Source organism: Xiphophorus maculatus, chromosome 5, assembly GCF_002775205.1.
Source record: "Xiphophorus maculatus strain JP 163 A chromosome 5, X_maculatus-5.0-male, whole genome shotgun sequence".
NCBI lineage: Eukaryota > Metazoa > Chordata > Actinopteri > Cyprinodontiformes > Poeciliidae > Xiphophorus > Xiphophorus maculatus.
Window position 1 is genome coordinate 12,478,317 of NC_036447.1, and position 23,844 is coordinate 12,502,160.

The 23,844-nt window shown below is 37.1% G+C and overlaps 1 protein-coding gene across 17 annotated transcripts in view; it reads left to right on the plus strand.

Moving 5' to 3' along the window:
* The window catches only part of LOC102237700 (ankyrin-2), a 76,607-nt gene that overhangs the window by 30,123 nt on the left and 22,640 nt on the right, over window positions 1-23,844 (plus strand). For 6 of the 17 annotated variants that reach the window (XM_023333878.1, XM_023333885.1, XM_023333889.1 and 3 more), the window contains 21 exons: window positions 395-493; window positions 639-737; window positions 869-967; window positions 1,062-1,134; window positions 1,289-1,339; window positions 2,087-2,213; window positions 2,300-2,378; window positions 2,466-2,569; window positions 4,923-4,958; window positions 6,757-6,981; window positions 8,685-8,783; window positions 9,235-9,389; window positions 9,482-9,693; window positions 10,101-10,308; window positions 10,588-10,684; window positions 10,804-11,032; window positions 11,221-11,346; window positions 11,437-11,559; window positions 11,681-11,713; window positions 11,802-11,823; window positions 13,905-23,444. In XM_023333878.1, the coding sequence (XP_023189646.1) occupies window positions 395-493; window positions 639-737; window positions 869-967; window positions 1,062-1,134; window positions 1,289-1,339; window positions 2,087-2,213; window positions 2,300-2,378; window positions 2,466-2,569; window positions 4,923-4,958; window positions 6,757-6,981; window positions 8,685-8,783; window positions 9,235-9,389; window positions 9,482-9,693; window positions 10,101-10,308; window positions 10,588-10,684; window positions 10,804-11,032; window positions 11,221-11,346; window positions 11,437-11,559; window positions 11,681-11,713; window positions 11,802-11,823; window positions 13,905-23,444 (11,836 nt within the window). The remainder of the gene's footprint in view (window positions 1-394; window positions 494-638; window positions 738-868; window positions 968-1,061; window positions 1,135-1,288; window positions 1,340-2,086; window positions 2,214-2,299; window positions 2,379-2,465; window positions 2,570-4,922; window positions 4,959-6,756; window positions 6,982-8,684; window positions 8,784-9,234; window positions 9,390-9,481; window positions 9,694-10,100; window positions 10,309-10,587; window positions 10,685-10,803; window positions 11,033-11,220; window positions 11,347-11,436; window positions 11,560-11,680; window positions 11,714-11,801; window positions 11,824-13,904; window positions 23,445-23,844) is intronic. The other 11 variants (XM_023333882.1, XM_023333883.1, XM_023333884.1 and 8 more) reach the window with 8 other exon arrangements.

Here is a 23,844-nt window from a genome sequence, read left to right on the forward strand (position 1 = left end):
TGTGTTGCCTACATGTTCTTTGTGTGTATTTCCACTACCTTGATTTAAATGTAGCTGATGTTCTTAGTTATTCTTAATTTCCTAAATGGAAAAATTAATTGAACCTTAAACCTAATAACTGTCACAGATAAAGTAGAAGACTTTTAACGTTTAGTGGTCTTTATAAGGTCAAACCACAATATCTCAATTGTGTCCATGTGTAACAAGACACACAACTTCCAAAATGTTCCACTTTGGTCTCTGTTGGTCCACAGAATAGCTTCCCAGAATTTTGAGATATAGGTATCAACATTTTTAAGAGTTTCTTCTTTTTACTTGGTTTAGCACCCAAGCAGAATAATCAGCCATGTCTGGAAATTATTTCATCCTGTTCTCGTTCTCTTTCCCTTTGCAGCTTGGATACACTCCTCTGATAGTAGCATGTCATTATGGAAATGTCAAAATGGTTAACTTCCTGCTACAGCAAGGTGCCAGTGTCAATGCCAAAACCAAGGTAGAAATTGTTTGGGGTTTAAACGTATGGAGAATAAAAACTTAGCTTAAAACAAAATACACTGACTTTATATTCATATTTGCTTTGTTGTGACAATAAAGCCTTTGAATGTAATTGTCCTTTGTGTTTTTGTTCTGGTTTACAGAATGGTTACACACCACTTCACCAGGCAGCACAGCAAGGGAACACACACATAATTAATGTTTTGCTGCAACATGGGGCCAAACCCAACACAACCACAGTAGTAAGACTGAAATTTATGCCTTTCATTGACTCTCATATTTGGTATTACATTGATAATCCCACATACTGCTGCTTACTGATAATATTAATCATGATTCTGTTTTTTTATATTTCTGCCCCTTGCTCTGGCAGAATGGGAACACTGCTCTGTCCATTGCCAAACGCCTGGGTTACATATCTGTGGTTGACACGCTGAAAGTTGTTACAGAAGAGATCATCACCACCACAACTGTGAGTTTGTGCTATCATTACACATCTGAAGCAAATCTTTAGTAATCTAACCTTTGTTTGATGTACCATACCTTCTCTGTGTGTGCCATGGCAGACGGTGACAGAGAAACATAAACTCAACGTTCCAGAGACCATGACAGAGATTCTAGATGTATCAGATGAGGAAGGTTAGTCACATCAAAAGTCCATGTAACAATTGAAACCTAAAAATGAATTTAATTAACCAAGGCTACAGAGAAGATACAATCTGTGTTAATTTTGCCAGACAGAGAGGAATGATGTATTTATCAAGACATGCATTTAAAAATATATGTCCCATAGTTTTGAAGGTGGAAGATGAAGCATTTTCTGAGATGACAGTGGCACTGGAAGGTACTATATGCTCTGTCAGCATGGTGTGCAGTGTTACATCAATTTTTTTGAAGATAAACAAAATGGATTTTAGATTGCTAGGCCCTGTAATACCTGGATGTGTTTGTTTTTTTAAGTTCTTTATATATTCACTTTTCTTCTGTGTTTATGACCATAATGCCACAGTACTAACTGCATATGAATTTACTATTGAATTAGATTTAAATATGAACTTGATAACAACAGATTATGGATTGTTTTCTTGTAAATTGGAGCATGAACTAATTTATACCAATTATATCTTTCCATGAGGTTTGTGTGATTTGAAATCAAATTTGTGATGACCACTAAACTTTATGGAATGCTCATAACTTAGAAGAAATGTTTGGCATTTGAAGAATAAGGACTTAAAACTGTGGGGGCATGCTGATGAAAATGGTTTGAGCTTTGTGAGAAAAGCTTTCTTTTAACAGTAAATAATTTACCCTTTGTAGCATCCACTAGGTCTTTTTTGCGCTACAGCAACATCAAATTTCCCATCATTACCAGTTTAAATATTCATTGACTAAACAGTCAATAAAAACAACAGTGTTAAATGTGGATAAAAGTAATAGTCCCAATCATATTTTTGTTGCTTTAGATCCTGAAAGGTTGTGCATTAGAGTACATAAATATTTCAGACACTGGTTAGTAATAAGATAACTAGTAATTCACATTATGATTTTTTCCATTATATGCTTAACAGTATGATTCTACCTCTGTCTCCAGGTGAGGACACAATGACGGGGGATGGTGGGGAGTACCTGAGAGCAGAGGACATATGGAAACTGCAGGACGACTCTCTGCCAGAACATTATCTGGACAGCTTCAGCTATATGAGCCACAACTTCGACAGGTGATAAAAACTGTACATGCAGAATGAGAACCAATGCATGGGATGCCATGTTCCAACTATAGTCAAAAATTTTGGCTTTCCAACAGATCCCAGCACACTCCTATTCACCAAAGCTTTCATCAGAGGGAGGACGTTCTCTTCGAAGACATACTGACGAGCCACCAGGTGGGGGAACATGGTGCAACATCCTGCAAGCCTCTATTAGACTGCCTTTTTAAAAATCCAGTTGACCAGCTGATGTTTGTGTTTTAGGTATCAACATTGTCTAGAGAGAACGACAAGGAAACTTTCCGACTGAGCTGGGGTGCTGAACATCTCGATAATGTCATGTTGTCTTCCAGTCTGCTGCACTCAGGGTATAGGAACACACTACTTCACACCTAGAGATTCCCATGACTTACTGAATTTATGAAACTTTATATTGTTTTGGTGTAGTTTTACAAAACTACATCAGATATATTCCTGTTCATTTTGTCAAAGTGATTACAGCATTTTCTCGGCCAAGCCATACACTAAAATTAATGTGTTAGCTTACTTTGCATCATGCTAACATGAGATCAATACACTTACACTTTCTTAACACCAAAGAACAAGCTTCGAATACCAGCACCATAAGAACATTTATAAAAAAATGACTTAATGAAATGGTTCTAATTTTTAATTTAAATGTTCCAAAAGCAATACATGTCTCTACATTTAACCCACTCAATATCTAACAACATTACAACCTTTAAGTAACAGAGAGAACAGTACTTTCTATTAAAACATTCATTTAGCAATTATACATCCAGAGAGGAAACATTTAGATCTAATATAACATTAGGATTCTGATGTTGTATCCAGTTGCAAATGTTTGCTTTATTTTTGTATGTACAGCAACATGTGCAAAGGCCTGTCATATCAAAGCAGAGACTCAAACTATGAACATTACAAAGCTATGTTTCCTACCAAGCCGTCAGGTAACCCAGTGCTCTGATGTTACTGTAGGGAATCACAGCTTCACAATTAATGTGCATGCAGTTTTAAAAGCATTTCTGCTGTTGACCGATGAATATTAAACTGGGTCTCAAATTTGGACCCAATCTTTGGTGAAAACGCCCCAACTTCTGTCCTAACAACATGTCCCCAACATCTGGATTATGAAATAACCAAGCAGTTTAGATTTTTGGTGTGCTCTCTTTTTTTCTTCATGTACTAGTACATCTCAAAAAATTTTTATATTGCAATATTTCCTATCAGTCACCTCAGAAAGTGAAAGAATCATTTTATAAAGATTCATTACACATAGTAAAATATTTCAAGTTTTTGTATTTTGCAGTTGTATTAATTGCAATTTATGGCTTACATGTAAAGAAAACCCTAAATTTAGTGTCTTGCAAAATTAAAATATCACATTAGACCAATCAAAAACAGATGTTTTAAGAATAGAATAGAATAGAATAGAATAGAATAGAATAGAATAGAATAGAATAGAATAGAATAGAATAGAATAGAAGTACTTTATTTATCCCAGCAGGGAAATTACTTCGCAGTTACAGCATAGAGACAAGACACAATAACTACCACTGAGTAGTAGTTGTCTATAAATTGTAAAAATATGAAATGCTGTTAATATAAAAAGCAAATTAAGAGCAGTCCTTGCAAAGATTAAAAAAAAAATAATGCAGATATGTATATGTAAATATATGTACAGCAAGTGTGCCACAGTGCAGCTGTGCAAAATCGGACTGATTAGTGCAGAACAATGATTTAGCTTTTATTGTACAGTGAGATGGCATGTGGCAGGAAGGATTTTCTGTATCTGTCCCTACGACAGCGGAGCTGGAGCAGCGATCGGATTTTGACACTGTAGGTGTGATGGAAGCTCAGATTGCTTTAATAACTTTCTGCAGATCATCTGCCTCGTTGGGTCTGATGTCTTATCTTCCTCTTAAAGGTTCATATAGGTCAGAGGAATTTGAAGGTCAATTAAGAACGGGAACACCATGGCTGGCTAGCATTTCCTGGTATACGACGGCATTGACTGTGGACTTCAGAAAACACAGTGTACCAACACCAGCAGATGAAATGGCACCCCAAACTATCACTGTGGAGAATTCACACTGGACTTTAAACAACATGGACTGTGTGCCGCTCCACTGTTTCTCCAGACCCTATGACTTTAATTTTCAATTGAAATGCAGAATTTATTTCAAAAACTAGGCTCTGGACCTTTCCACTGACTGTCTTCTGGATATGTCACAATCAGTGGAGTATGTCAATTATTTTTGACACAGTCTACCAGAGTGAGAAACCGTTTGGAGGCTCAGGAAATCTTTGCAGGTGTATTAAGCTAATTTGCTGATTAAGTTGTAACTTCATGTGTTTCCATAATTTTTTTTTCATGTTATTCTAATTTTCTCTGACAGTAAATTTTGGGTTTTCATTATCTGTAAATCATAATCATCAAAATTACAAGAAACGAATACTTGGACTATTTTATTCTATGTGTGATGATTTTATATATGAGTTTCACTTTCTGAGATGACTGGCAAGAAATATTACACTTTTTGATGTGTACTAGTATGCTTGTGTGTATTTTTGTGTCTGGTTGGGTTTGTTTTCACTTTTACTCATTCTTTATTCTCTTTTTCTCTTGTTACTTCTTTCCATTGTCCTCTTGTGATTCTGTTTGGGCGTCTGTGTGTCACTGCTGTGTTCTGCTTCTAGCCGTTCCTCTCCATGCCTAGACCATGACAACAGCAGGTGATACTCTTGATTTTGTGCTTGTATCTTCAGTCCAGTTTAAATTACACTCTCACTCCCATCCTATTTTTGCATGGTTTATCTATGCATGGGTTTATATGACCTGGATTTAGGTTTTTAAAAAAATACTATAACTGTGGGGGGGGGGTTATTCTTTGAGTTTTTTTAATCTATAAATCTGTGGATATATGGTTGAAAAATACTATTTATATGTTATAGTGCCTATAAAAATAATTTCTGTCTTATGTTTATTTACAAAGTTCTAATACACGAGCAGTAATCAGTCATTTTCAAGTATAAAAACATTCAGACTTTAAAAATGTCGTGCAAGAATTTCCCAGTTTTTGAAATAATTTCTGTCTTATGTTTATTTACAAAGTTCTAATACACGAGCAGTAATCAGTCATTTTCAAGTATAAAAACATTCAGAATTTAAAAATGTCGTGCAAGAATTTCCCAGTTTTTGAAGTTACAAATATATAACTTTAACATTTTACATAGACTGCATAAAAAAACAAGCATGACCTGTCTTTCTTCACTGATTTTTGTATCTTTTTCTTCAAGGGCAGAAGTGTTTTATACACTTAAACTGCTATACCTTCAAATTTGGAATAGCCCAGACGATTTCTGATAGGCTAACTCACAAAATATTACTTAATCCAAAGACCACCTGTAGATGTATTTTAAGACACCTGTTCTTCCTCATGTGACATCATGAAACTATTTCAGAAGGGTATTTTAAGATTCTGGGTTTAACTGGTAAAACAATTTTATGTTTTATGCAAAGTGAAACAACTCTTCTACTGACAGGCTGAAGAGCCATTTGAAGTAAAATCTATTTCTCCAAAAGCAACATCAAGCAGTTTCCACATACATTCCAGGGACATATCTTAATTCTTGGACACTTGTCCTGTGCTCTCATGAATCTAATATGAACGTTTTTGGCCCTAATTACCATACATACATCTTGAAGACAAAGGACAAAAAAGTGGACAAAAACCCTAATCATACATAACCATTTAATTATGTCTTGTTTCCTTTGAGCTGCATGGTATGGGTCGGTGTGGTCAGGTCCACTATTTTATGTTCAGGTGTATCCAGGAGAGCATTTCCACCACCTGCTGGACTCTCACTGGGCACGTAGGGCCAAACTCAAACACATGACGTTGTGACTTGGTGCAATGAAAAACGTGACACACTAGCATGTCTCATGTTTGTCACAAGCAAGGATGCTTTTCCGTCCCCCAATCAATGGACTGTTGTGTGATGCACCTGTCCATTCTGTTCCGTTCACCGGAAATTGGATGTAAATGACAACAAAACCAATGTTACAGAAGGGCCATTACAAAGACCTGATAAATCAGTAAATTCAGAGCTAAAAAGGTGTGTAAGCAAGGCAGCCTACAAACATGGCAGGGCAGTTTTGTCGGCATAAAAAATTCCCCCAAACTACTGAAAGAACCTTGTTTAAGGAATTCAAAAACGTTTCACAAAGGCCATACAGTTTGAAAAAGAATACAAAAGAAAATATTTGAAACTTCTGATTTTTACCTAATACAGGAAACATCTAGTCTCATATAATTTAAGATGGTAGTACAAATAAAGTCATGTGACTTTTATTCAGTATATGTAGATATGTGAATTTGAGCTGAAAATCTTTGTTTTCCCATTTGCTGTAAATGTCTCTATTTCTCCTCTATTCAATTTGTTTGCATGGAGATTTGCCAACAGAGTAAACAACTGATGGAAATCTTATATATAAACTCAGTTTGCTCTTTCCTGGGCCCTCTATCTGTAGCTTCCTGGTTAGCTTCATGGTAGATGCCAGAGGCGGAGCTATGCGTGGTTGTCGTCATAATGGCCTACGGATCATTGTGCCACCAAGGAAGTGTTCGGCACCCACCCGCGTAACATGCAGACTGGTTAAGAGACATCGCCTGGCTTCCATGCCCCCCATGGTGGAGGGCGAGGGACTTGCTGGTCGTATCATCGAGGTTGGACCGACTGGAGCTCAGTTCCTGGGGTAGGTGAATGTCGAAGTATGTAATGACCACAAACACTCAGATTTGACCTTTCACAAAACTTTTGCTCCTTTTGTTGAATACCTAATAAAGTATAGTTGACAGACCTCTTAGATGAACAAGGTGGAGAGCAATGCTTCTCTTTTTTTTGTGTGAAGTAGGAGAAACTGCGCTGTTTTTTGTTCTTTTGTTGGTTGGAAGGCTATAGCTAATATTTTACTAATTAACCTCCTGTCATGACTTTAAAATGTTAATTGTTTTTTGTTGTTTTGGCAATAACGTTATGCTCACAAAAGGTGAAAACTAGGTTTGTAATTTAATTCAGTTGAATTCTTTGAATGGGAAGTCACTCCAGGCATCCCATTCAGCAGCTCTTACTTCCAGAGCAGCTGAAGTAAGAGCTGCTCTGAAAGCTCTTACTTCAGAAGAGCTTCTGAAGTAAGCTCTTCTTCTGAAGAAGACAAAGAAACAGAACCAGATAAATGCTTTTGCCTAGCCCAAGTCTGATATACTAGATCTGGGTTGTCAAAAATGTTTTTGTGTTTGCTTTGTCACTTCTGCATATTACTGCATAACATTTCTACAAAGGTTTATGTGTTTTCCTCTAAATCCATGCCATGGAGCAATCAGTGACTTTGTTAAAGCACTTCAAATGATTCCAGATTCATAACGAGGAACGTACGGAGATTCCATAGCCAGTAACAGCAAATTCAAATTATAACTCAAAATTATCCTGAGAAACTGTTTCTTCAACACCAGACACCTAGTGAACCTTTGACAAAAGTGGAATACTTAGGAAGCTAAGATACACTGTTTGTGTATATGTTGTCAACATTATGTTGTGCTATTTTAAATGATTATTACTTCAAAGTTTAAGATGTGCTGTTTAAAAGCCCATCTAGAGACAAGTGCTCTAATTAGCTCTTGCTATTGCACTATGACGTAAACATGTTATGTTCAGTTTCTCTGTCGTTATGTGTATGTCCCTATCAAATAAACATAAAAATATTATATCTTATGCTTATTTCTTATTAATCAAAATTTCTAACTTATTGTTGTGATGTTTAGAATTAGCGTTCCATTTTTTTGTTTGTTTTACTATGTTTGTGGGATTTTTCATTCTGATTAATCATCACATAATAGACTTCAGCGCCTGGGTTTTCAACTTCAATCCTTGAGAACAATTGCTCTGCAATTTTTAGGTGAATTTCTGACTCAAATGAATGTTTCACTAAAAAACCTTTTCCAAACTTGGTGACATGCTGAAGAGGTAATTCGGTCATTTGAGTCAGGTGTGTTGGAACAGGAATACACCTGAAAGTTATAGGACAGTAGCTCTTGAAGGCTGAAGTTGGAGACCCCAGCTTTACTGTAATTGGGAGGAAAAGTAAATACAGATTATTTATAATTATTTTGCTGGGTATATGAATCATTACTGTGGTAAACATCAGGAAACCTTTCACTTATTTGATGGAATTTTTCCCTTGGGTAGGTTCTTCAATTCATCTTTCAAAACTGATTTTTAAAGATGGTGAGCCTGAATTAGACTCATAACTTATGCAGATCATTGCAAATTAATCCACTACATGTATCTATGTGTGTGTTTGTTAGAATTTGTGTAATTGGTTGCATGAGTATGCTCAGTGGTGTGGTGTGTTCAAACTTTTCTTCTTCACTCCTTCCTCTGTGCTGCGTGTGGAATCAGTAAGCTCCATCTTCCCACTGCTCCTCCCCCTCTGAATGAGGGCGAGAGCCTGGTCAGTCGCATCCTGCAGCTGGGTCCTCCAGGAACAAAGTTCCTCGGGTAGGATCATGGGACGGGGGACATCCTGCCACCTTGGAATCCTGGTCACATAAGCACTCATTCTTTCCCGTTATGATTACTTTAAGATCATCCTTTTTTATTTACAAAGTGTTTAAGTTCTTACTGTTTCTTGATTTTCATTCTTTTTTTTTTACTCAAAAAAGTTTCTTGTTGTGAGAGGATCTTCTATGTCTTTCTTAGTTGCATTTGCTTATCTCATATGGAGTTGATGCTGTCCGTAATCTTTCTTTTTAATTATTTCTTATGATCGTTTTAGCATGAAATCAAAATTCCTCAAACCTACATCATGAATTCTTTTTTATTTTATGTGTTTGTTCATAAGATGGCTTATTTAACATTAATAGCACCTACATCCAAAAAGCCCTGTCAGACATCTATATTTTCTAATTAGATTTTTTCTCTTTTGTTTCACCTCTTGATTCCACACCAGGCCTGTGATTGTGGAGATTCCCCATTTTGCCGCTCTTCGGGGCACTGAGAGGGAACTTGTGATCTTGCGGAGTGAAACCGGAGACAACTGGAAAGAACACCACTGTGACTTCACTGAGGAAGAGCTGAACCAGATCCTTAATGGCATGGATGAAAGTAAGAAACAAAGACATTAATCCATATATCCTTTATTGAATGGGTAAAGAAAATAAATACTAAGGAGCATCGTTTGTCTCCACCTTTCATAGAGCTTGATTCCCCCGAGGAGCTTGAAAAGAAGAGAATTTGCCGAATCATCACCAGAGACTTCCCTCAGTATTTCGCAGTGGTATCGAGAATAAAGCAGGACAGCCATCTGATTGGTCCAGAGGGTGGCGTGCTCAGTAGCACCCTTGTGCCCCAGGTTCAGGCTGTCTTCCCTGAAGGTGCCCTCACTAAGAAGATCAGAGTCGGGCTACAGGTGCATTTATTTAAGGAGCAATTGTCTGGTCACTATATGATTTATGGCTACTTTGTGTTATCCACTAGGAAGTATAGGTCAGTATTTTTTAGCTTAGTTTATAGCACTATGAAATTCAGAATATACAACCAAAAATACCTAAATACCAGGCAAAAATCTTTAACTACATCAAATGTAGTTAAAGATTGAAGACAAATTAACTTTTCAGATCCTATAAATTGCTAAATTTCTTTATGATGATGCTTGCCTATGGTGATCACAATATTTACCTGCTTGTATGAGCACATTTGCATACTGCCTCCATATGCTTTATTACCATCGGTTTCTACAGTTTACACTGTGGAGCAGTAGTAAACCACTTCTTGTTTACAGAACACTATTAACACATTTTGCGTCTCTATTTTTAGGCTCAGCCTATTGATGTGGAGCTGGTGAAAAAGAGTCTTGGCAACAAAGCCACTTTTAGCCCAATTGTTACATTAGAACCCAGACGGAGAAAATTTCACAAGCCGATCACCATGACGATTCCAATCCCCGAGAGCTCCAACACCGATGGACCAAATGCCATGTTCAGTGGGGAGACCCCCACTTTACGTTTGCTCTGCAGTATAACAGGTAACATGGCAAATAATCTGAGCTTTTATAATAAAGTTCTTGAAATTATAACAACTTAAAACCTGTTAAAAAACATCTGTTTTATATATTGTGAACCACAATCTAAGCTATGATTTTAGGTGTTTTAACCTAAAATCACAACTTAGATTGTTTTATATTTATGTATGAACTGTTGTCTTTGCTTTTATCCATTAAAGCAAATTCTTTTTATATAACCATTCTATTATTAATAGCATCAAATATGATGTAACACCTCATGTAACTTGTTCTATGTTTTAGGTGGAACCACACCTGCCCAGTGGGAAGACATCACTGGCTCCACACCACTCACCTTTGTTAACCAGTGTGTTTCCTTCACCACCAATGTTTCAGCAAGGTAAATTGGTGTCTCTTTTGAAGGTTGTTGGTGTGGACTGAAGTTGTTTTGTAAGCTCAGTATGCTCAGTATGCAGTAGTCTTCTGGTTACTAAATGCTGGTTACTGACAAATTTACAGGTTCTGGCTTATAGACTGCAGACAGACCCAGGAGTCTGTTAATTTTGGGACACAGCTGTACAGAGAAATCATCTGTGTTCCCTACATGGCTAAGTTTGTCATCTTTGCCAAAACGCTGGACCCCATTGAGGCACGGTTGCGGTGCTTCTGCATGACAGATGACAAGATGGACAAAACCTTGGAACAGCAAGAGAACTTCACCGAAGTAGCTCGCAGCCGAGATGTTGAGGTGTGGTTAATGAATACATAAATGAGGGAAATGTTTGAGAAAAGAAATTATAGAAGCCAATTTTTATGGTCAACTAAATACAACAAAGATTTTTTTCCTAATGTTGTACTAAAAGGTGTTCATGCAATTGAATAGAGCAAAGATGGTGTTATATACTTTTCACATATTATCATATTATCTACAAACAGGTGCTGGAAGGAAAACCCATATATGCAGACTGCTTCGGAAACCTTGTACCCCTTACCAAGAGTGGACAGCACCATGTATTCAGTTTCTTTGCTTTTAAAGAGAACAGACTGGCACTCTTTATTAAAGTATGATCATACAAACGGCAAACATTTCTGAAATGCCTGTTTGGATCGCTATGAATGAGCCTTAAATTCAATGATGTCTTCATTGATCAGATTCGTGATACTGCCCAGGAGCCCTGCGGACGATTGTCTTTCACTAAAGAACCACGCACATACCGAAGTCTTCATCACAATGCCATCTGCAACCTTAACATCACTCTTCCAACATACTCAAAAGTGAGTGTAAATATCTAAAGTGAAACAATTATTATTGGTTTATATTCTATGAATGCATAACTAGAAACTATGCAATGTTTCTGGTAGTATAGAGACTTAAATGCTTTTTTATTCTCCTTAGGAGTCTGACTCAGATCAAGATGGGGAAGATGAGGTAAATTAAATGTTTTGTGTGCTGTTTTAAATTAAAAAATATTAAATCACAGAGCTATAACAGTGACTGTTAAATTCTTTCTTTTCAGAGTGAGAAGAGTGAGAAGAAATGTAAGTTTTTATTCAGTGATATTTATTCCAAATTTGAAAATGTATACATTAAATTTTTAGACAAAAACAGAAAGATTAGATACATGCCTTTAATTGAGACCAAATTTTGTTCAGTTATTTCTTGTAAAGAAATCTATTAAATACTAAATGTAAGATCAGTCCATTAATTGACATTTCATTAACTGTTGGTAGCTAAATGTGATAGAATAGTGTGAGAACCGTGCTTCTTGTTTGGCTCCACTAACACAGTGTGTAGTAACATGTTTTTTGATGGCAGCTATGCTATGGCTGTGTTCCCTCACTGCAGACTTTACTAACCCTCTCCATCTCTTAGCATTTTTCATTTTTTGCTGATTAGATTTTTCTAACAGCCAATCATTAAGGTCAAAACAATACTTTTTTAAAATGATTTTGATTCATTCAATTTAAGAGCTTAGTCAATTTAAGAGCACACTTATTTTGTGCTAACAAAATATAAAAAGTATTCATTTTGGCCTCTTTTTGTTTGTTTGCATCCATTTATCTGTTTTATTAGCAGCATGTCAAAAATATGTATTTGCCCTACCCAGAAATACAACCCAAAAATAAAAAAGCTTTCAAATCAACTCAGAAAATAAGATTAAACCAATATAGTAATATAAGAAAAATTAATGTTACACTTACTTTAAATGATTTTACTGCACACTTCATTAACCTGTCACAAGACATCCTGGAAGATACTTGAATGGCCTTTAGTAAGTGAATTACATTGAAATTCTCAGGTTGGACTTGCAAAACGCAGTGGCAATACTCAAATCTAAGGATATTAGTAAAGTGGAGTTCTTTGTCCATAAGCAGTGGGCTAAGAAGCTAGTGTCTGACTATGCATCACGTTTGCAGCAGATCATGATGACCAAATGGTACTCTACCAAATATGCTTTTTATAAAGGAATTGAGTAATTTTGAAACTATGGCAGTCATTCAAAGTTGCTAATAATGAAACTTTCTTTATTAGCTATGCTGAGCTGTTTAAAGTATTATTTGACCTTTTATTGTAAAGGTTGTATAGTTTGCCAAAAAAAATAATAATAATTGAACTGACATATAATCTTAATTTGTATCTATGTTGGATTGATGTTGTGTCCAATGACGTTAAAGTAAATGAAGAAATCACCATTTAGTTGTTTAAAAAAACACTTATTTTTCAATTTTCTCAAATTTTTGGTTGATTTTAATAAACAATACCATCTTGTTTGTTCTCTAATTCCGACTATGTACAAAAATTGTATTCTAGCTAACATCACACATTTTATCTAATCTTCCTTGCACTAAATGCTAGCTGCAAGTGAACATTTCCCCACTTTCATTTGTTTTATTTTACATTGCAATCATTTCTTTGTATGGGCCATAAAGTCACAAAACCATAACCTTTTTCAAATTAGTTATTGTCTAATATACATCTGCAGTTCTTCTGAATAAAAATATAACTATGCTTTTCACAATACATATCAATATATGATACTACTTTTGTCTTGAGCTGAGATTGATACTTTAAAACAGCAAATTACCAATGACTTAAGATTACTTGGTTTATAAAGCACCTCCTTTTTCAGTTGCACTGTAATTCTCTTCAATTCATACTTAATAATGCCATGTTATAGTGATACATGACTATTTCAAAAGTAGGTTTGACGATGTTTGTTAATCTGTCGTGTCTGTTCATTTCACATGTAGGTTTCTTTGTTACATTCTGTGCTTTTTGTTTTGTTCATGTTAGATTACAAAATGTGTAGAAAACACAACAGATTGTCATTGTTCTTGTCCACATTTTACCTGCCTTATTTTTTTTCTCCTGTTGGCTTTTGCTTATGCTGTTGCTCCTCTTTTTTTATTTCAAACCTTTCTGGACTACTACCCTGTTGGGCCTTTTTTCCAAGATTTTCTTATCTTCTGCCTTGTCAGACTTCTTCTTTCACTGTGAACTGAAGATGGATATTTAATGGCATTGTCTTGATCACAATTTTCTAATGTCTCTCTTTCCCACTTGATTTGTCCCATATGTTATCTTCCCTTTTTGGTTATGAAACTTTTTGTCTTTGAAGATGATGAATCTGAGTCTACTGAGACATTCTCACTGAGAACTAATCAACCACTTGATCCTGCAACTCTTGCAAGTCCAGACATTCTATCAGACATATCAGATGTCAGAATATCTGCAGTATTTCCAATAGATGTCTATGAGGAGAGAGCTAGAGCTGTAGTGTTGGTTGAAAAAGAGTCATTTGCTGCAGTGGAATACTTTAAAGATAGATCTGAAATGACTGGAGAGATTCAAAAAGAGAACCTTATTTATAGCAGTGAGTCAGTGAAAGAAAGAACAGCCATGGTCTCAAAAGTCAACACAGATATGGGAGAACATTTTGAACCTGCTGTGAGACATAGTTCACAAGAAGACCTTGTCCAAGGCACATCTGGTCATGGTACTAAATTGCAAACAGCACTACATAGCAAACAACGTCCCCCAAATATCAAAAAACCTATAAGGAAAAAGCTTAGAGAACGAGAGCTGTCCAGGTGTAGCAGCTCTGAGGGGGAGCTGGAAAGGGTGAGCTCTGAGGAATCTTTGGATGGTGAAGTTATTCTTGAAGAAAGCTTTTCAGCTAGCTCAGTTATTCAACCCCCTGTTTCTCCTTTAATTATTGAGACACCTATAGGGTCCATAAAAGACAAGGTTAAAGCTTTACAAACCAAAGTTGAACAGGAGGACATGCAAAAAACTAGTCAAGGTGTAGCATGTGCAGAAAAATCTTCCATTGTTCCAATGAAACAAGATGATGTCATGCCAGAACTTCCACAAGTTCCCAAATCCCCTAAATCTCCTAGATCTCAGACAGAAAGATTAGAGGAGATTATGTCAGTGAAGGAGTTAATGAAAGCCTTTCAGACTGGACAGGACCCATCAAAATGTACATTTGGGCTTTTTGAGCATAAGCCACCACTTTCTTCTCATAGTGAAACATTGAAATACAAGCTTTCAGGTACCGAAGAGACACTTGGAACAGAGCAGAGTCCAACCTATGAGATTCCTGTCATTTTCAGTCAACATGAGGATGTGAATAAAATGGACAAGATGGACATGAGAGATGAACAAGTTAGCTCAATCAGAAACACTACTGAGAAAACCCTGTTGATATCAGAAAGACCTTCCAATGGTAAAACAGTAAAGTTTGCTGATACAGTTCAAGATGACTTTGGAAATGATAGCCCACTGGTAGAGTGCAGAAACAGAGAGCTGCAAGATAAAGAGACACTGTCTGTGAAGGATCGGATGAAAATATTCCAAACAGAACAGGATTTCCCACAAAATACCACAGGACTTTCACAACACATAGCCATAGCTTTTTCTAGCACACATTTTGTGTCTGAATCTGAATCCCAGGACCATGCTCAGGGCCTCACGGTTCTTAGTCCACAAAGTGACAGCACAGAAGATCAAACATCAAATTTTGTGGGATGTAAATCTGAGGAAGCAGCAGTTTCAGACGGTTCTCTTTTTGGAAAAACAGTTCCACGTCCTGATTCTGTTAAAAGTGAGACAGTACATATCTGTTCCCCAGGTGAGGAGCAAGGTAAGCCCACTGTGTCTGTGAAAGAACTAATGAAAACATTCCAGGACTCTTCAGTTGAACATGGACACATTCAAAATATTAAAACCAATGATGTTCCAGCTCCTCAAGCACAAAAGGATATTCCAACCATTACTTCAGTTCGCCAAACAGTAAACAAAGAGAATGAGTCTAAAAATGAATCTCAACAAAGTTTTGATGTGACCTATTTTAGAAATACTGATGAAAAAATGGAGAGGATTGATTTTAATGATAAAAATATTAGCCTTAAGGAAGAAGCATCAGGTTTGTCAGAGAAAAGCCCAGGGAAAATGCAGTTAGATGGATCCTTCTTAAGCACTTTTAGGGGTTTATCTGAGGAAACTCAAATCAGCCCAGATCGCAGAACTTCTGAGGACTTCAGTGCTGACATAAAGGCTGAACTGGAAGAAAATTCCGAATATCAGCTGTTTAGGCAGACTCAAACAGTTTCAGATGTTAATTATCAAGTGTTGGTCCTTGAAGGGGACGAATCACCTGATGACTTTGACAGTCCTTGCTATGTGGGAGACATCAGTTCTGACCTTCCTGGGACACCCAAGGATGAAAACTTGACTGAATCTTCAGAGAAGAGTGTTGATTCCTCTTGTTCTAGCTCAGGAGAAATACAAACTTCTGACACCCACCAAAGAAGAAATGAAAAGACTTTTAGTCTTTCAATAAGTGAAACCAAAGAAGAAAAGAATATTTTTGGGGCAGCTGAGGCAGATATATTAGCTGACTATGAAAGCAAAATACTTTATAGACAAATTGACATAGAAGAAAAAGAAACCATTATCAGGGAGCCAGGACTTCAAGATATCCAGACAGAGAAGAAAACATCTTACCAGGCATCAACAGCAGAAAAGGACATGCAAGGGACGCTGTTGTTAATGGGAAAAGATTTTGATCAGTGTCCACAGATTAAGTCTTTTGAAAAACATAAAATTGATCAGGAGTGTCAAGAAACAGATGTACATAAAGAAATAGATGAAGACACTTTAGCATCACTAGCTAATGAAAACAAAAAAATATTGATGGGTGAAAGAACACAGATTTGGACAAATGAAAATATAATTATGGCAGCAAGTGACAAAAGAAAAAGTGAACTGGAAAAAGACCAAACATCTGAAACATTAAAAGATTTCTCAACAAACTTTTCAGTCAGTGATAGTAAATTTTCCCCATACAAGGACAAGAAAACATGTCAAATAAAAGAAGATCAAGATAGTGAAAGTAGTGCATCTGAAAACATAACAGAGGAAATTGGCCAGTCAACGTTGATACAAGAATACAAAAGAGAAGGAGCAAGGTTACAACAATCTGAAACCAAAAAGAATGTGTCAGGTATGTCTTCACATCTCAGTTCTGATGTTCATGAATACATTAAAGAAGAGCCAGTGGGAAGAAAAAGCCATCTGGAAGATGTTCTCCATGAGAACTTCAAAGAAGTAAAACGGTCTAGAGATCATTCAGAAGAACAAATTGAGAAAAAGAAAAACTCCCAGACTGCTGTAATTTCACCCAAAGAAGAAAGAATTATTTCAGTTTTGGAGACTCCATGCCAACAAATTCATACTGAAAGAAAGATATGCCCAGAACATTCTGTATCTGAGAAGGATATGACAGGCATGTTATCACATCTCAGCAGTGGCCTAGAAGAATATCTCAAAGAAAAGCCAGTGATGAGACAAAGTCATTCTGAGGACGATCTAATAAATGATCAATGCAAAGAAAAAAAGCTGGTAAGAGATTTTTCAAGTGACAAGCTAGGCAGAGAGGAAAACTTGGAGACTTGTGTAGTTCAAGTCAAAGAACAAATAGTGTTTGAACAAGTTTGTGATAAGAGAAAAGGAAGCCCAGAAAAGCCATCAATAGAGAAAGATATGTCAGGCATGTTGTCACATCTGAGTAGTGACCTGGATAAATATGTCAAAGAAACGCCAGTGACAAGACAAATACATCTTGTGGAAGATCTGGTAAGTGAGAGCTGCAAAGAAATAAAACTTGCAAGAGGTGATTTAGAGGACAAGACTGAGGAGAACGCAAATGTTCAGACTGACCAGGCTGTAGTCAATGAAGAGACAAAAACATCTGACCCAGAGGCCAAAAATGAACAAGTTTATATGGAGAGAAGAGGAATCCCAATAAAGCCAGCAATAGAGAAAGAAATGTCAGGCATGTTGTCACATCTGAGTAGTGATCTGGATGAATATGTCAAAGAAATTCCAGTGACAAAACAAATACATATTGTGGAAGATCTGGTAAGTGAGAGCTGCAAAGAAATAAAACTTGCAAGAGGTGATTTAGAGGACAAGACTGAGGAGAACGTAAATGTTCAGACTGACCAGGTTGTTGTCAATGAAGAGACAAAAACATCTGACCCAGAGGCCAAAAATGAACAAGTTTATATGGAGAGAAGAGGAATCCCAATAAAGCCAGCAATAGAGAAAGAAATGTCAGGCATGTTGTCACATCTGAGTAGTGATCTGGATGAATATGTCAAAGAAATTCCAGTGACAAAACAAATACATATTGTGGAAGATCTGGTAAGTGAGAGCTGCAAAGAAATAAAACTTGCAAGAGGTGATTTAGAGGACAAGACTGAGGAGAACGCAAATGTTCAGACTGACCATGTTGTAGTCAATGAAGAGACGAAAACATCTGACCTGGAGGCCAAAATTGAACAGGTTTATATGGAGAGAAGAGGAATCCCAATAAAGCCAGCAATAGAGAAAGAAATGTCAGGCATGTTGTCACATCTGAGTAGTGACATGAATGAATATGTCATCAAAAAACCATTGACAAGTCAAAGTCATCTTGAGGAAGATCTGATAAATGAGACATGCAAAGAAATAAAACTTGCAAGGGATGATTCAGAAGACAAGATTGAGAAAATAGAGAACCTTGAGACTGAACCAGTTGTAATCAAACAACAAACACAAATGTCTGTAATTGAGAATGAATTTGAACAAGTTTATGTTGAAAGAAAAGGAAGTCCACAAAATCCGACAATCGTGAAAAATATGTCAGGCATGTTGTCACATCTGAGTAGTGACTTGAATGAATATGTCAAACAAATACCGGTGACTCAACAAAATCTGCCCGAAGAAGATCTGGTCAGTGAGAGCTGCAAAGAAATAAAACTGATTGATTCAGAGGACAAGACTGAGAAAATGAAAAATGCTCAGATTGACCCAGCCGTAGTCAAAGAACAAACAAAAACATCTGTTTCTGAGGCCCAAATTGAAAAAGTTTATGTGGAAAAAGAAGAAAGTCCACAAAAGCCAATAATCATGAAAGACATGTCAAGCATGTTGTCCCATCTTAGTAGTGACATAGATGAATATGTCAAACAAATACCAATGACAAAACAAAGTCTACTTGAGGAAGATCTGGTCAATGAGAGTTGCACAGAAATAAAACTTTCACGAGATGATTCAGAGGACAAGCCTGAGAAAATGGAAAATGCTCAGATTGACTCAGCCATAGTTAAAGAACAAACAAAATCATCTGTTTCAGAGGCCCAATTTGAACAAGTTTATTTTGAGAGAAAAGGAAGATCACAAATGGCTGTTATTGAGAGAGATATGTCAGGCATGTTGTCACAACTCAGTAGTGACCTGGATGAACATTTCAAACAAATACCAGTGACAAGACAAAGTCATCCAGAGGAAGATCTGGTAAATGAGAGCTGCAAAGAAACAAAACTGGCAAAGGATGATTCAGAAGACAAGCCTGTGGAAGAGGAAAATGTTAAGGTTGACCAAGCTTCAATCAAAGAACAAACAAAACCATCTGTTTCAGAGCCCCAATTTGAACAACTTTATGTCGAGAAGAAAGAAAGTCCAAAAAAGCCAATAATCATGAAAGACATGTCAAGCATGTTGTCCCATCTTAGTAGTGACATAGATGAATATGTCAAACAAATACCAGTGACAAGACAAAGTCTACCTGAGGAAGATCTGGTCAGTGAGAGTTGCACAGAAATAAAACTTGCAAGGGATGATTCAGAGGACAAGACTGAGAAAATGGAAAATGTTCAGACTGACCCAGCTGTAGTCAATGAACAAAGAAAAACATCTCTTTTGGAGGTCCAATTTGAACAAGTCTTGATGGAGAGAGAAGGCAGTCCTCAAAAACTAATAATCATGAAAGATATGTCAAACATGTTGTCATATCTCACCAGTGACCTGGATGAATATGTAAAACATGTACCAGTGTCTCAACAAAATCTGCCTGACGAAGATCTGGTCAATGAGAGTTGCACAGAAATAAAACTTTCACGAGATGATTCAGAGGACAAGACTGAGAAAATGGAAAATGCTCAGATTGACCCAGCCGTAGCCAAAGAACAAACAAAAACATCTGTTTCGGAGGCCCAGTTTGAACAAGTTTATATGGAGAGAAAAGAAAGATCACAAAAGCCAGTAATTGAGAAAGATATGTCAGGCATATTGTCACATCTCATTTGTGACCTGGATGAATATTTCAAACAAATACCAGTGACAAGACAAAGTCATCCAGAGGAAGATCTGGTAAATGAGAACTGCAAAGAAACAAAACTGGTAAAAGATGATTCAGAAGACAAGCCTGTGGAAGAGGAAAATGTTCAGGCTGACCCAGCTGTAGTGCAAGAACTAACACAATCATCTGTTTCAGAGGCCCAATTTGAACAAGTTTATATGGAGAGAAAAGGAAGATCACAAAAGCCAGTAATTGAGAAAGATATGTCAGGCATGTTGTCACATCTCAGTTGTGACCTGGATGAACATTTCAAACAAATACCAGTGACAAGTCAAAGTCATCCAGAGGAAGATCTGGTAAATGAGAACTGCAAAGAAACAAAACTGGCAAAACATGATTCAGAAGACAAGCCTGTGGAAGAGGAAAATGTTCAGGCTGACCCAGCTGTAGTGCAAGAACAAACAAAAACATCTCTTTCAGAGGCCAAATTTGAACAAGTTTATATGGAGAGAAAAGGAAGATCACAAAAGCCAGTAATTGAGAACGATATGTCAGGCATGTTGTCACATCTCAGTTGTGACCTGGATGAATATTTCAAACATAAACCAATGACAAGTCAAAGTCATCTTGAGGAAGATCTGGTAAGCGAAAGCTGTACAGAAGTAAAACTTGCGAGTGATGATTCACAAGACAAGGTTGCGGCTGACAAAAACTTGCAGACTCATGTAGTTGGTGTCAAGGAACACACACAAGCCTCAGTTTTGGAAACTCATTTTGACCAGGTTGATGTTGTGAGAAAAGGAACCCCACAAAAGCCAATGACTGAAAAAGATATGTCAACAGTGTTGTCACATCTGAGAACTGACATAGATGAATATGTCTCAAAAAGTCCAGTGATAACAAAAGGTATTTCTGATGAGGACCTGGTCAGTGAGAGGTGCAAAGAAATTAAATTGGCAAGGGATAATTTAGAAGAACAGATTGGGGAAGGGGAAAACATTCAGCTGGCTGCATTTGGAGTCAAACAAAAACAACAATCATCAGATTTAGAGAATGAGTTTGAACATGTTTACTTTGAGAGAAAAAGAAGCCCACAAAAGCAAGTGACTGAGAAAGATATGACAAGCATCTTGTCCCTTCTCAGTAGTGACCTGGATGAAAATGACAAACAAATGCCATTGACAAGACAAAGTTATTCTGAGGAAGATCTGGTCAGTGAGAGCTGCGAAGAAGTAAAACTGCCCAGGGATAATTTAGAAGATAATTTAAGTTTAGCTGCTTCATCACATCTCAATATACAAGGGTCTTTTCAGGTTTCAAGTACTCATAGCACACTAAAACGACCATCTGATTTAGACAGCCTTCAGACTCAGGGGTTTGATGACTCAGATCAGGAACCATGCCATCAGGATTCATTAGAGGCCAGTCCTCTTATGGAAGACAGATCATCAAAGAAGTCTCCTGATTCCATTGAGCCAAGCCCCACTAAAGAATCTCCATGTCAAGACTCTCTTGAAGGAAGTCCTACTCAACCAAAGGAACAACAATTTCAAATGCCAGTACAGACAGCTGTGTATGAAGATTATGCTTCCCAGCTCAAAGCATGTTTTCCTTCTGATAAAGCCATTCATACAGATGAATCTGGCAACACTACACAAGAAAACACAACTGCAATCCCACAAGTGGATAATAAAGTGATGGATGATCATTCTCCTAAGTCTACACATGAAGTAACTGGTATGTGGTCAAACGAGAGTGTTCACACACTCATTAGGCAATACTCTCTTGGTAGTAATGACAGTGAGAATGACACCACCAATAAACAATACACTCCAGAAGAGGAGATGTTTAAAATAGCTGTAAAGATCAAAACATTTGATGAAATGGAACATGAATCAAAAATGAAGAAAGACAAATTGGTTGATGCCCCTTCTCTATCTGATGAAAGTGCAGTGGATCTCAAATTTGACCCAGCTGCAAAGCCTTCCTTAACAGATGTGCTACACCAAATCTCTGAAAAACAAGTAGCAGAACACTCTAATCAGTCAGTTGAAGATTCACTGTGTATAATTACAAGTCAGAAAGAGGAACCTGAGAGAAGTGTCTCTGTGCCCCAAGTAGCAGAAATACATAAAGACATGACAGAAGGTGCGAGTTCTCAAGTAGCAAAAGAACATTTTCCCTGCACTGTGAGAAATGAACATACCTTACCCAGTGGCTTTGCAAATGAGTCAGTATTGACACATGATTCGGAGTATTACAATAACCCCCAGGACTATGGAACTATTGAAGTAGAAGATGTCACATTATGTTGCAGTTATGATAATGTGACCTTAAAGGAACATACTGAGGGTGAGCAACAAGTGCCTCTTGATGCTTTGGAGGACACAAAAACACCTGAAAAAATAATTGTGCAGACACCAGGTGGGGAGAAAAGCCCCAGTCCATTTCAGTTTCAGGAAGGAAAGCTATTTGAAATGACTCGGGGTGGAGCTATTGATATGACAAGAAGAACTTTTGATGAGGAAGAGGAATCATATTCATTCTTTCATGTCGGGGAACATCCTGTTGAGGAGGCTGTTTTGGAAACAACTGTTTCAGACACAACCCTTCAAGGGACCCCAAAATCACAGGTAACTCCATATATCTGTGCTGTAAATTCCAGTCCTGAATCCAAAAGTACCACAAAACCTTCTCTTGAAAAGTCAAAACTTGAGAAATCGCTTCAAAATGTTGATCTGTGCAGCCGTACGGACACCAAGCTTGGTTCTCCAAATGCTTCTAATACTTTTACAGATATTTCAACAGAGGCTGAAAGTCTCAAAAACCTTGGGCTGGGCTATCTGGACAGCACAATAGCTGACCTTCAGCTAGACACATCTGCTGAATCTGAAAAGAATTCTTTAGATTCCTCATCATCTGATGATGATGAGCTTGATGAAGATGAAGACCAATGCTCAGTCATAGAAATGAGATATCATCAACGCTCACCCCCACTCCCGGATTTCAAAGAAACCCCCAACGATAGAGAGGAAATATCAGTGAGAGAACCACAGCTTTCAGAGCTTGTTCAAGTTCGAGAAGCAGGAGAAATCCTAACTTTTAGTCGTAGAACTAGATCTGAGGATAACACAACTAACGCCTTTAGTAAAGAAGGTAGGAGTTATTCTGAGAGTAGTCAACCCTCTAATATATTAAGTATTCTTTCTTCCAAACCTACTACCGTTATCCAGGAGAAAGCTTTGGGTGATTGGATTTCTGCAAGTTCTCCTCCAATAAATGAAACATCTGTGAGGTCTTCTTTAGAGACCGATGAAATGAGCAGCACTAGTCACATGAGTTCAGATTCTGTTATATTTACATATGACATCCCAGCCTCCCAAAGTTCAGATTCTGATGGCAGTCAGTTGCCAGTTGTACATCCATCCTGCGGAACAGAGGATGTGTTTGAGTCCAGGCCTGCCTGGGATGACACAGTGGAAACTCAGATGCAGAGAATCGGTGATGATCAGACTCCAGAATTTACATCAGGTATGGTTTAGATGAATTAGGCTTTTGGTCTATCGTCTCTCTTCAGCAGCGAGATCCTTTTTTCTCTTTTAGAGAAGATTCTCTCCATTACCCATTTACTGTTATTTTTTTAACATTGGGATTTATTTCCTCCATTTTATATTGTTACCATATTTTGTTTGTGTCCATGTGCACATGGGTAATAGTGTATTACATTTGATAAGTTATTGCTGTGTCTGAGGACAAAGCAATTCTAAGATTGAAATTAGAAAATTTTGATACAAGTCTATTGCAATGTTGGGATTATGTACTAACAACCCACTTTTACTAATGTTAATCAACTCAGTGAACCATTTGCATATATTGACTGACACATTAACAACACTGTTTACACTAATGGCCGAAAAGCATGTTTTGTTTA